This window comes from Bacillus rossius, chromosome 12 (genome assembly GCF_032445375.1).
Source record: "Bacillus rossius redtenbacheri isolate Brsri chromosome 12, Brsri_v3, whole genome shotgun sequence".
Taxonomy (NCBI): Eukaryota; Metazoa; Arthropoda; class Insecta; order Phasmatodea; family Bacillidae; genus Bacillus; species Bacillus rossius.
In genome coordinates this window covers 19,277,444-19,292,088 of record NC_086339.1, presented here as the reverse complement: position 1 = coordinate 19,292,088, position 14,645 = coordinate 19,277,444, and the positions used below count along the sequence as shown (strand labels likewise).

At 37.4% G+C, this 14,645-nt stretch overlaps 1 protein-coding gene across 5 annotated transcripts in view; it reads left to right on the top strand.

Annotated features, from left to right (window-relative positions):
- The window catches only part of LOC134537656 (patched domain-containing protein 3-like), a 44,289-nt gene that overhangs the window by 24,634 nt on the left and 5,010 nt on the right, over positions 1–14,645 (top strand). For all 5 annotated transcript variants that reach the window (XM_063378335.1, XM_063378334.1, XM_063378336.1 and 2 more), the window contains 8 exons: positions 1,754–1,874; positions 3,033–3,191; positions 3,975–4,112; positions 5,571–5,816; positions 8,229–8,406; positions 10,270–10,407; positions 12,017–12,147; positions 12,687–12,890. In XM_063378335.1, the coding sequence (XP_063234405.1) occupies positions 1,754–1,874; positions 3,033–3,191; positions 3,975–4,112; positions 5,571–5,816; positions 8,229–8,406; positions 10,270–10,407; positions 12,017–12,147; positions 12,687–12,890 (1,315 nt within the window). The remainder of the gene's footprint in view (positions 1–1,753; positions 1,875–3,032; positions 3,192–3,974; positions 4,113–5,570; positions 5,817–8,228; positions 8,407–10,269; positions 10,408–12,016; positions 12,148–12,686; positions 12,891–14,645) is intronic.

Here is a 14,645-nt window from a genome sequence, read left to right as displayed (position 1 = left end):
ACTTATAAAAATAATGTTACTACAATTTTAGCAGCTCCACTATTGAAAAAAAAGGGAGACAAGTCTACTTCCAAACTGTCTATTTGTAAATCAGCTTCACCTGTTAATGTTATATTCTTTTTTTTGCTGATTACAGATATTTATGAAGAAATGTTCCGTAAGTAGGACTATAGACACAGTTGCATGCCTCGTCTAGTTGTGGAAAATGAGGAAATGAACTTGTGAGAGGCAATGACCCAATTATTCAGAAGAAATTTTTTTTTTTGCCAGACTCTTTACAGATAGCAGTTATAATATGTGTAATATATCTGGTGCAAATATCAGCGAGACAAAAGTAATTTGCAGTACTCATGTAGCAAAAATTACATAGGAATTGAAAGAAAAAAAAAAGAGACCAGAGTTTGATTACAGGTAGGGTGACAAACCCGGATTGTTTATTTATATTTTACAAGTGGGGAAATGTGGCGGTTGTTGTCATGAACCTTTGGGGAGTTGTCCTCTGGGTGAGGACTCCCGTTAGCTCCCCCTCCCCCTTTCCACACTACCCCTTTCATTACTTTAATTATGTTGATGCTCAATTAAAATCTTGTATCTGTTGAGTGTCTTAGTAATTACCTCAATGTGGATGTGACTTTAAAGGAGGCTTTGTGGCTGGGTGCTTAAGGGTGACACTGGTTCGCTCACCACACGACTCTTCGTCTCTACGCCCCAGGCACGTAACGTGCACCTATGGGGCTTTAAAAGGCAACCCTATATGTAATGTTATGGTGTTGAATTTCTCATATCTAAAATATCAGTGAAAACACGTTTTAGTTTTTATTACTCTCCAAAAATTATACTTTAAAGACAAAGAAAACATGAAACGAAATTCTGATAAGACAAGTGAGATGGCTCTAAAATGTTATTCCTAATCACGCTATTAAAAAAAAAATACCTGCTCTAGATACCTGAGTGGTGGCTGTGTATGATAAGCATTTAAGATTGTGCTGAGGTGGATGAGTAGTTCTGTTTCTGTATTTCATTTTTAAACAGTGTTTTTATAAGAGTGGAAAATAACTAAAACACACATTTTTGGCACGAAACACCCGGTACATATTTTTGAAAGCACTCGAAGGACTCACAGCACTAAAACCTTGGAACTTCGTATCCCCGCCATGTAATGTTATGGTTACCGCTCAAATCTCATATGACGAGAAGACTGCGCGCCGGTTCAGAGGCGACGCCGTGCCAGAAGCACCGGCGAGCACCGCACGCAGGGCCGCAACTAGTCACTGGCACCCGGGGCATGAATGGATTCATGCGCCCCCCCCCCCCCCCTCCTTTATTGCACATACCACACCAATAAAGCGGGGGGGTCCGGGGGCCCTCCCACGGAAAAATGGTGCTATTTAAGCATTTTCCATACCTACATGTAACAGTTTCTGTGCTACTGTACCTTCCATGCATGAACCCACTATGTCCGTAAAGTAGTCCGTATAATCACTGGACTTGTTCATTAAATATGTTGAGACGTTGTATTGTAAATCAGATTAGACATTCCTGGCATGCAAGTTAAAAAACGTTTTACCAGTTACCAGTTGTAGTAGGAATTACAATGCAAGCGATTTCGACGCCCCCACAGCTTTGCGCCCGGGGCGTATGCCCCGCTTACCCCCCCTCCCCCCTAGTTGCGGCCCTGATCGCACGTATCATTTCGCCTCACTGACACATGCCCCTCAATCTCGTACGGTGCAATGCTCTCTTGGACCCGCAGCTACTACGATGCGCTGCGCGAGGTGCTGAGGAACAACATCCCCACCATGCTGGCTGGCTTCAGCGTGATCATCCTGTATGTGGCGGTGATGGTCAGCCAGTGCAGCATCATCAAGATGAGGGTAGGTCGGAGATTGGTCTTTGATCCGGCGTTACGTGGTTCATCGCGTTCTGTAGTCCGGCCCCAGTCATGTTGATGTGTAACATCTGAGCTAACTGCATATGGCATTTGGTGGGAGTAGGTAGTTTCATGAATGGAATGGAAGTCGATTGGAATGGAAATGTGTGGCAGGTGGCGCGTACCAAAGTTCACAAACTGAAAGGGAAACTATAGTATTTTGCAGTATTTTATTAAAAATCCTTTTCCAAAATCAGGTCCAAAGCCACCTTTTTGGGAACATTACCTCACTTATATAATTACACCCGAAAATACACCAAAGTTTATGAAAACTTATTTATATCACTAATATTTAAAATAAATAATTTTTTTTTTAAATTATATGTTCCAGTATTTAATATAAGTCAGTAAAGTAAATAATTTAAAAGCACATATATAATTTTTATTTGTATGTAGCCCTTTTTCATCCTGTCAATTTTGGTTGCATGTTGTGCACCCATGGTAAATATTCATTCTCTTTTTTTCGTAAAATGCCTATAGAAGTATAACCTAACCTTTTTTTATAAATACACCTTGAAAAAGTTTATAAACACAATTTCTGTCACTAATATTCACAATAAATAAATGTGTTTAATGATCCTTTGAAAAGTTTTTATGCATGGTGCGTGTGCATCGTAAAAATTTACTCTTAAAATTTTTTCATAACGTAATATATTTTTAAAATTCTATGGACTGGTTTTCAACATAAGTCACTAAAGTAAATGATTTAAAAGCATATATTAATTTTTATTTCTATGTGGCCTTTTTTTTTTTTTTCATCCTAAGGAAATTTGTTGCATGGTGCGGACGCATCCGATAAATTTACTTTCATATATTTTTTTTCATAACTTGCCTAAACAGGTATAACTTCAATAATATTTTAAGTAAAATGATTATAAAGTTTCAACATGTACCAGCCGTGAGTAAATCACTGATTATTTCATGATGGCAACTGCACACGACGCATTGGTTACACATGGTTACACTAGGCCAGGAATGCTGGCTTTAAAAAATGTCCAAACCAGCTATGGGCTGTACTTTGTAAGTGTATTTGTGTGTATATATCCATGTATATGTATATAGACCTTGTTATGTTAACATTTATTTATTTAAAATGTTCTAGCTTTACATCTCACTAGTGGCAGTTTCTTTGGTGGGACAGTCCATCTTGTCGTCATATGGCTTCTGTTTCTACCTTGGCTTCCACTGGGGACCGATACATCCCATCCTGCCGTTCCTCCTTCTAGGAGTCGGCATAGACAACACCTTCGTTATGGTGCAGGTGGGCTTCAGATTTGTATTTTACCTCATCTACCTGCATATGGCAAAGCGTATAAAGTCATCAGGTTTTATAGGGTGGTAAAACATTTTACTCTACTGATGGAATATCACGCTGGAAGTGTGGCCAGATAATTTCATATATAGTACCCATATTGCCTTTAACGAACCCCAGGCACATTTTCTACCATAACCCGACCTTTTGGATCGAAAACGCTTCAAATCAAAAAAGCATTGAGTTTTAATAATTTTTTAATTTTGGGTCTTTAAAACTCCCCCCAGGGTAACCGTCGACCTCGGGGCAAATTCCCACCATGCCCCGACTTCATGGATACACAAAAACCTGGTTATTACCATAACTCAAAATTAGTGGTTTTTGGACCCTCTGACCCCCCTCCCCACTCCCCCTTAATCCAAAGGTCTTAAGTCATCAAAATAGTATTGTCAGAGGTTCTTTATATGTATGCAAAATTTTAACACATTTGGACTTCGAAAAGTGGGTATAAATTGAATGGAAAGATTTTATTACATAGTCCATTCATATACACATACTATACATAAAGGTGAAGCTAATAAAAGCATGGTAAAAAGGTTTTTGTAACACTTCACTTGAACTGTCGAAGGCAGAAACGCAAACCAAAGTTCAAGAAGTTGAAATATGGCCAATGTATTTGATTTTTGTTGTGTTTGTGCATCTTACGGAATTAATTTATTGCGGTTTTTATACTTTAATGATCCTTTTTTTTTCCACAACAGTATTATTTTCATGGTGTCTTTGTTGTTTCAGTGTCTGGACAGTGTGGACAAAGAACAGCATGTGAATGACGTACCAGAACGAATTGGCAGAACTCTCCAGAAGTGCGGAGTTTCCATAACAGTGACCTCGCTGACGGACATTCTGGCGTTTTCGGTCGGAATGACATCCGTAAGTACGCTTTTGATTGGCTGCATAACTAATGTCAACATCTACAAAAGAATTCCAACAAATGCGCTGACCTACACTCGTGCGCTCTGACTGAAAATCGCCTGTTCCACGGACTGTACTGTACAGCGGAGATCCGTGTTCCTTAGAGGTGTTGAGGCCAGTCTACATTTGAAACATCCCAAATTGTGTCTGATGCACACTGATTGCTGTTTGGTCCACATGACCCTCTGACATCATGAGTGGTATGGGCGATCGTCCGAATCTCCCTGGTCTGAATACACTAGTCAATTTGAACTTATAGTTCCATTGGGGTCTTTTGGTAGCATAGAAGAACATACATGATATTTGCTGTTTCCAGTTCCCGTTTCAAAAAGGTATATGGAAAATAACATAATTTAAAATACTCTAATCAAATTTGTTGAATCATTTGGTCAGTACATATTTGAAGCAGTTTGGGCGTGAAAATAGGCAAGATATCATGATAATATTGTGATATCTCCCTCTCGGGAGATTCTGAGGCAAATAAGATGTATTCTTTGCTTCCGTAGTCTCCTTTAAAATGATGTGCTTTGAAAACTGAAGTTCTTGGGGACAGTGTTCCTTATCGCGTATCCAGTTTGTCATAGTTTTACATGCAAATATTTAAAATAATTTTTATTTTTATTTTACAGTTTCAAATTACAAACACATTCAACTGCTTCCTTTATTTCAATCTTTTTTTACGTTAAAATAAAATTTGGTATGTTACACAGAATAATTGCTCCAGGGAACAATGTCCCTAAGAGTTTGATTTTATATACTTTTCAAAATCAAATATATGTGGGTAATCAAACAACTTTGCATTTCAAACACATCCAGTTGCCAGGATTGTAACTATACTAGTGTCCACCCAGGGCAAAAACTCATTTTGCCCCCCCCCCCCCCCCTCCCCCTCCCCCTCCCCCATCTCTTCTAATTTGTTTCTCAACCAAAACCTCATATCACCACGACATATTAATTCTGCTATTGCAAATATTTTTATTTAAACTTAGATGGTAAATTAATAGATTTATTTGCAGTCATTTTGTTTTTGATACACCACAAGTTAGATAGTACGTGAAAAATACCAGTTTTTAAACATTTGACAATGTAAATGTATGTATCTTTCGATAACAAATAATTCAGTTGATCTACCCTCCAACAATTTTTTGTGCTCTTAACACTACGATATTCAAGTAAATATCTATAGTAAAAATGACTCTACCAGTTTAGTGCCCAGGGCACAAGCTCAAGTCTGCCCCCCTCTAGTGAGGTCCCTGCCAATTGCTTGCTTTATTTAAATATTTTATTCTGAATTACAACTGGATACGCAATAAGAAACAATCATCATTGTGTCTAAACCAAATAAATGGTTGTGGTGTGTAGTAGTGCCATGTCGAAGCAGCGGCGAAGTTGAAATTCTGGTCGCGTGTGTTTAAGGGGATGCCCTTCTTGCGCTCGTTCTGCTTGTTCGCGGCGACCGGCGTCCTGTTCCTCTACGTGTTCGGGCTGCTGTTCTTCCTGAGCTGCCTGACGTTGGACGAGTACCGCATCCAGGAGAGGCGCGACGGCTGCTGCTTCCAGGTGAAGCCAGACACTCAGCCGCAGGTGTGCCAGGCCCAGAGGCAGGCCAGGTCCTTCGTCTTCAGCCGGGTGGCGCCCATGCTCACCACGCTGCCTTGCAAGGTAACCATTCCCGTCAAACTGCTTGCATTTTGGATCAAAATTACATCAAAACCATGTTAATGCTAACCTCTTAAATACAATTTCGAATCTGAATCACAAAGAGTACATCTCAAAAGAAAAAAAAATAATAATTTACAAGAAAATTAATATTAACTATTGTTTTGAACCATTCACACTTTAATTGTTCATTTCATGAATTTACTTTCCTTAATCGTTAAAAATTGTATAATGTTATGTAAATAGTTAAATATAAAAAGTGCATGAGTTGGCATCACTTAATTTGGAATTACAAATTGGTTTCTCACACAATTTTTTTTTTTCGTTTTGCTATTATTTAAGAGCTATTTCTAAAAATTTTACAAGATGCCTCTGTGTTCTTTTTTAAAAAACAAACAAAAAACAAATACATATTTTCATCAGACATTCACTAAGTGTGATATGATGTGTGAAAAAGTTACTCAAGAGATAATAACCACGAAAAACTTGCACAATTTTTTACACTCATTATAATATCTGTTGAAAATTGTCATAGAACAACAAATACAAGTGAGGTATCATGGTTAAAATCTCAGTTTTTGTCTATAATAATAAAATGGAAAATTAAACATAGTGAGACTGAACCCCAACTACATTTCCTATGATATTTTTCCTCAGATCTCAAATCTTTCAAATACTAAGAGATTTGATATTAATCAAGGGCTTATGGGTTCAACCAACCCATCTCTACTTACAATCCATTTTACATATTTCCTCCAGCTTTATTTAACACTGCAGCTTTTTCTCTCATTGCAATCACCTGATCCGACATCTTGTGTTTTTCACCTGGCTTTTCGTAATGCCCTGTCACAACTGTCTGTACTTATATGTACGCTCTTTTGTGAATGACCGCACCCTGAAATATGTTCTGCAAAACCAATATGATTTGCGCTCTGAAAGCTGAGAGTGATTTAAGTATCGCCACTGAGCACTGGCGGGTCCACCGAGGTGTTGTGGAGGGGGGAAAGGTCCTCAGGTGGAGATTCCGGTCACCCGTCAGTAGCTTTGTGACCTTCAGTCGAGTGAGTTTCCACAACGCGTGTATGTTCTATTTTTTGGTCATCGCGAGGCAAGATTCAGCATTCCCTCGAACAGCTTTGTACAATTAAATTTTGCTTGAAATTCAGTAAATCTGGACAGAGAAATCCTTGAACGATCGTGGAAGAGAGATTTGAGGGTGTGGCCGGAGATAGCCTCTTCGTGGATCCGTCATCACGCCAACGTGCCCTGACACACTGCCATGTTCATTCGCGAATTTTTGGCTCAGAAAAACATATCAACACTTTTTCTTCCCAAGCTGAAATTGATTTACAGTGAGATTCATTTAGGGACAAAAACATTCAATAAGCTGTGACGAGGGCTCTCCGCAGACTTACAGAAAATTACTCCACCCATTACTATGAAGAGTGGAAAAATCGCTGAAACCGCTGTATAGTTTCTCAAGGATTATAATTTGGAGACAACAGTGAATTGTAATTTTTTTTCGATATCTATGAATTTTTGAAAATCGGTTAATTTCTTTGGGAAAGCACCTCTTGTGCGCTGACAACACTGATTTGCCACCTTACAAACTCACTTGCACCAACTCATCACCGTCGAATCATTCCGGAATAAACATTGTTCAGTTTATCTGTATACACAACACTTGAGCTGGGCTTATAAACTATGCAAGAATCGCTAGACCCAAAAAGTCAAATACAATGTTTTCGAATACGAATTTATAAACTACGCAAAATGCAAAAATGCAGTGCAAGCATCGGCCAACTTTCAACTTCTTGGGTTTCAGCTTGCGTTTACGCCTTCCATATTTTAAGTGAAGTGTTCCAAAAAAAATTTTAAAGACACTGAAGTTATGTTTTTTTAACTAAATGCATGACAGTTTTACATGTTAAACTTTCACACTGTGAAATAAAGTAACACCTTTAAATAAAATGATTGACTGTTTAGTATGTTTTAATGATAAAAATGTAACATGAAATGAAATATGGAGAAGAAATTATTTTTTTTACTGTTTTACAATTTCAAGTTGATGATATCTTGCAACTTGCGTGATTTCCTTGCAAAGGTTTCGCCCCTTGCGTAGTTTGTAAACCCAATCTTTTTTTCATCAATTTTTCCTCAACAACCTGCTAGGTTAACCAGCCTGAACGTTTTAAACATCTGCGATTTTATCTCTTCTTTCTATCAAGCACTGCCGCAAATTTGTACCCTCATTCAATTGAATCTTTGGTTGTTTCCCTATTTTCAGCATTCGTCTGTAATGTCACATGTTTCCAATTATTAAATTTGTCTAGTTATTGATAAAAAAAAAATATGCTAACTTACACCTTGCGATAAGCTGCTTCATCTCATTCAGTGACAACGCTCCTGTTCCAGATAGTTATCTGCCTGATAGCGCTCGCCCTGTTCTCCATCAACTTGTGGAACGTGTTCCAAGTGGAGCAGAACTTTGACCCCATGCTCTACCTGAGCCCGAGCTCGTACCCACTCAAGTACAGCGGCAAGCTGAACCAGTACTTCCCCGAGTTCGGACAGCGAGCAGGGGTGTACCTGGGTGAGTAACGTCAAGGCAGCGCCACTGGACGTCGCTCCATTTCAGAGCCATTCACGAGTCTGGAATCACTGCAGAGAATACCTAAGTGTTTGCCTGTATTGGAGGCAGATCCAGAGGGCCTAGTGCCCCTTTTCATGAAGGGTGAAAGATGCACTGTATAAAATTACTTATGAAGTATTTTTTAATTTCATTTAATTATCAAAGACAAATGTTCCAGAATATAACTTAGCCTGGATGTAATATCTAGACTAAGTTATTGGTGTATAGATATTAGGTCAACTAAACTCAAATCTGAAAACATATTTCTAAGGGAGCTTCGCTGGTCCCCAGTTTTATTGGCGAGGAGGTATTCCAGAAACCTAGTGCCACTCCCTTCTCCCCAGAAGTATTCTCCCCTGGGCTGAATAAAGTTTCAATTAGTTTAAACCACTTTATAGTTGGTCTTGATTGCGTTGATTATAAAATTTCTTCTCGATTTACTCATTTTGGGAATCTCTGACTTTTTTTAGTTGTTTCACCCAATGAATGTTCAATATTTTCACTTCTGAGAATATTTCCTTTTGGTGGCCTCTCAAAGAAAGTCAAGGAGAATAATACCTGCGCCTTTGCAAAGTCAGTCCTCTGCAACCAGCACTGTATTGGGCGAATTGCTTATCGAGGTAATGGCAACACCACATGTGCTTTATTATTATTCTTCTTGCAGGATCAAACCAGAGAGAATTTATGAAACAGGTATGTATAGGAAATAAACTACTCTAAACAATCAAAAATATTTATCATCAGCAAAAAAAAAAAAAAAATCATGTACGATGAAAAGTTAAAATAGTTTGTTTTATTTGTTCTGTTTGATACCTATTTGCAGGATGTAATGTACCTGTCGGAAGCATATTTGCTTCAAATGCTTGAACCTTTGAAGGACAGAAATTTGTATGGTTACGAGTTGTTAAGTTATTTAAGTGGTGAATGCTGTTATTTTTTTTGGGGGGGGGGGGGGGGGAAGGATCACAGTTTCCTGGAACATACACTGAAATGACTTCTTGTAACTGACAACGAAGCGAGCTTGTTACATTTTTAACAGTTTCCTTGCCAGCAGCAGACTTCAGCAGTCTGCTGCAACTTCTGTCACTTAGCAATTTATTTATGTATTTATTTTAAATTTATATGTCAGCCAGCCATATTGAGCTACTGTTGGCACAAGGGAGAATTTCAAAGGAAACCACAAAGTTCAGCAAATTCACAATAAGATTCTTACTGTGCAACACATCACGCAATATTGTGTTTAGGCCCCAAGCTAATCTGTGATAATTTCCGCAAACAATAAATATACCTGTCCTGTAACTCTTTTACATCTCAGACTTTAATGCAGATGGAAGGCAGATAATTAAAATCTAAAATCCCCTGTTCCTGCAGGAAATCGAACACAGTCCCACCGATCACCAAGCGGATTAGAGTTTTCCCCACTCTTTAAAAAGTAAGTACAAAAATGTTAATGATAACTACGTATTCTAAAATATGCTGATCCCCTGTCAGTCAGTTTACTAAAATTAAAATTAATTTTAAAAAAAATCTGAGAGCAGTACTCACTACTCAGAATTGGTTTTAAACATTGTCTTAGTTTTCAGTCATGGTTCATATCCCTCGATTTTGCTATAGTGCATTCCCACTACTCTGAACAATTTTGTAATAAACTGCACAAAATTCAACTAAAACATAGCCTGTCTTACATCTGGATCTGCCTTTGCATATTCCATCTGACTACAATTTATGGCAAGTAGTTACGTGTTTAATGTTTTTTTTTTTTTACTTTTTACATTGCTGAGTAGAAACTAATTAAAATTTTTAATAGAAAAATTTAATTTTCAGGTGAAATAAACTACTTTAAAGAAAAAGAAAATCTTGATAAGCTGTACATGCTACTGAAAAATGACCCATACATAAACAGTGATACAGTTGATTTTTGGTATGCTGCATATCAAGAATGGTTTAAGGGTAAATTTCCCAGTAAGTAGTACATCAAATATTTTTATCATAAGTTCTGGTAATTCTGAGAAATAAATTTTGTAATATTTACAATTCAGCAACAATTCATGTAATTAATCATGAAATGGCTTTAGTGAGTATGCAGCCCATTTCATATTCGCATACGAAGAAACATAATCCTATATTCTATTTATTTCAATCATTGATAATCAAAGTAGGTGTGCATTGTAATAAGTGTAAATAAATGGAAATATGTCAATATAAATAGTATCAGTATTATAAAAAGAATTATGATTACTGAACACACAATACAATATTGGAACAAAATTTGTATTCTACATCTAAAGCTGTGCCTATTTCCTCTATTTCTCTGCCTTATTGAAAATATATTTTTGAATTCAGCAAATGCTGGATCATAGAAAAAATTTGTACTTTCCCACCTCTTCCATCATCGAATTGGCTCCCACATCAGCCAGCATGTAGAATTCATAAGTGAAACTAGAGGAGTCTGTGTCCTTATCCAGCCCGTTGCAGTAGAAAACAGCATGTTTGTCCGGAATTATGTAATACTGAATACTGCAGGACACTACAGCAGCCCACATTCTGTATGCCCCGCCCATCATCCGAGGGTACTTCAGGAAAATATTCTCCGTTTGCCTCAAACATTGAGGAACTTGTCATAAAGTTTAACAATTTTGGAATACTTTTTTAAGGTTCCGTCTCACATGAAATCTCAAATTTTTTTCGTCATTACTTTTATTTTAGGGATAATTAGAAAATTTTAACTCGACACCTCCTTTGCATTTATATTTTTGCCACAAATATTTTCAAAAGATATTTACTTAATATCATGGGTGTAAACAGGCACACAAGTCTTATTATTATCATCACTTGCACAACTTCTTACACTACTGATATTACACTAAGTGGACATCTGTTGAACATATTTGTGGAAGAACAAATTGAAGGGAGGCATCGAGTTAAAATTTTATATATAGCCCTTAAATAAAAGTTATGATGAAAAAATCAGCGTGGCATGTGAAACGAGCCTTAAAAATAGATCTGCTGCCTGGGAATGAAGCCACCCTGTATGTAACAGCATCGTAAAGTCCAGTGCCACCCACTGAAGCTGTGAGACGTACTTCATGTGCCTATACATTCGGTGCCACATCTTGTTTATAGAGGGCAAGATCAAAGACATCCCAACAGATCTGCTGCAAAAGTTCTTGTTTTCATCTAGCGCCGTGCAGTAGAGCATTACCGCAAACCAACACGATACCGGAAGGATAGTTTCAGTTGTGATGTATTCCAGAATTTTCTACGACAGCGTAGATTTTATACTGATGTAGCAGATGAGTCAACTGCAACAGAATCTTCTAACTCCATTCCTCAATGCCCATTAAAAACCTGCTCCCAGTGCCACAAACAAATTATATCTCAGCCCATTTCTCATGCATGTGCAAACAGAGATTTGTTTTTCCAAACTACCGTAGGTGTGATTTATGTTTCCCAATTTTGTGGTGCAGTACATATCTACTATCTGAACACTCCAGACAGACAAAACGTGTAAATATTTTGACCTCTTCTTTTTAAAATAAATAAATATAAAAAATCTTTCTCGTAATTGCAGACACTGTTATCGAAGACGAAGAAGAAATGAAGTCTTATTTGTCAGAGTTCCTTCTTTTCACAAAACAAGGCCAGCCTTACATCAAGGACTTGAGGTTTGATAAAGTTCCATTTGGCAACTACAGAATCATGGTAAGTGAAGTATCATATTTATTTGAAACATGAATGTTTATTGTGATAGATTCTTAAGAGTATTCAAGGGGTCCGCCTAGTCAGGGGTTTACTTGTGTTAGTGAGGTGGGATGATAAGTGTGACACTCGCTTCTAAACGCAAGGCTGTGGGCTTGCTCGCAGTATTCTTGTCTTGCATAGGGCAACTATGAGATTTGAGGTGTGAACATGGCAGAGAAACGAAGGAAAATATGTACTGAAAGGTGCGAAAGTCATTTCAAGAATGTCTTTCGGGAGTTTCATGCCTAAAAAACATACAAATCAGCCCGCTGTATTTTTTTAATATTTAAAATTGTTCCTCAATTTTTAAAGGTTGGCCACCCCTAAAATAGTGTGACAAAAAAACCAATCAGTTAAGATTTCATGCAGTCATGTCGCTTCTATAATTTCCAATATTTTCACTGCACTAATGCAGACTAATTCATAATAAAATGTCATATAAGAGCTTGTCAGTTTCCTTTGTTTTTTGAGCCTGGCTAATGATACCCTCTCTGTTCAAGGCTTCAAAAATTAACATCCAGCATGTACAGATGAACACTACCCAAGACAAGGTGAAGGCTATGGAATCAATAAATAACATCATAAAGCAAGTGCAACCCACAATGTCCGACAAGATCATGAAGTCAATAGCAAACATCATAAAGCAAGTAAATTTCACGACGCCTGGTAAGATTCCGGATAATGGAACATGGACAGATACCCAGGTGGGTATACTATCTTAATGGCTGAGCTAAGTTAAGCAATTAAAAAAATCTTTACTTCACGTATGCTACGGTCTCAAATTTTAGAATGAGACATAGAAGTAGATATAGAAGAGATAGAAGTATACAGTGAACATAAGTCTGTACAGTAATAAATGTATAAGTTGTGGTCAATGAATGGTCAGAGTACTTTCCTTATGACAAAACAATTTGGGTTTGATTGCTGAGAGGGGCGTAGCATAGATTTCATTACAGTCTAAAATGTGATTCTTTGCAAATAATTAGAGACAGTATTCAGTTACAAGAAGTATCAGAATTGTAGTTGCAAAAGCAAAAGTACCTATCAGAATTTTAGCTGCAAAAGTGCCTACTTTTAGAGCAAAAATTTTGGGAGAGATTTATCCACATATTCTCTCCCTGGCTCTGGTTCCAGATGAGCTCAAGCCCAAATTTTCCCAAGAGTGAAACATGGCAGAAGTTGAAGCGAGCCAGTGGTTTTTCCTCTTGTTATTTCTGTCGTTTCCTCCATCATTGCTTTCCATTGCTGCTCTGGGCTTGTAGGACTCAACCTGCAAATACCACAGAATAAGGCCTTTGATGGAGCAGTGAGTAGCACAATACTTTGGTGTGGGATATTACCTCAAGATAACTGACCTGACAGCTGACAAACAAGTAATGTGGCAAGTGCATCTCTCTGACAATGTATTTACCTGAAAATAATATTTTTATCTTTCAAATATATTCAAATATTCAAATATATTTATTCAGTATGAAGTTTGTATTAAAATGGATTGGAAGAAATTAATTTCACTTTGTTTGGGCTTGCATCACATATTATAAACTCATTTTTATATTCTTGACGTCTGCATATATTTTTTTAAAAATACAAACACTTTCATACTTATTTTTATATTAATAGTTCGGCCCTAGACATGCATGTTACGAATTATTTATTTTATTGTAAAATACATTATTTATCAGTTAAATAGTGCTATTTTGGTGAAATTTGTATTAAGATTTATCTTAGTATCATATTTGTTAATGAACTATCTTTATGAATTAAAATAATTCATATAAAAATGAAAATATATCACTGAAAACTTCTGTTTTAAACACATTTTCTTAAAAATAAAACCTAAAATCTTGTCTACTCATCAAGTGACTGAAGTACACTGATCTGTGATGCTTGAGTTACAAGCCAGGCACTAACCAACTGATGAACTATAGTTAACACAAATACCAATGATGAAAGAAGGGTCCTTGCTCCTTGTAGGCCGCGATCACTGAGGCATCGTGTCCATGGGGTGATGCTCAACAGGCTCAATCGCAACCCAGAACATTACTTAGTTAATGAGCACACAGTTGGTTATCCAGTCAGGGCCATCGAGAGCAACCAAGGGCACATTACTTAAAGTGCAATTTATAGAACCCCCACAGTTAAAAAAAAACATATATACATATCTAGACTTTAAACATTACTGTGGCCATAACTGTAAACGTGATAATTACTTGCAAAATTTCGTAGGCATTCTATTAGCAATATGCTTGTAATTTTCGTCCTACCAAGGTAAACCCAGGCATTAAAAAATATCTCAACTTAACCTGGATCCCGGCTGGCCGGGCTCCGGGTATTTGCCTCTCCCCCTGCCGCCCCATCTACGGCCCTGACTATAATACTGGCAGCCCCTTCACCTAAGCCCTTGGACATAATCCTGCACAATGTGAAACCCTACCTTTACCTCATAATTTAAATAAAAA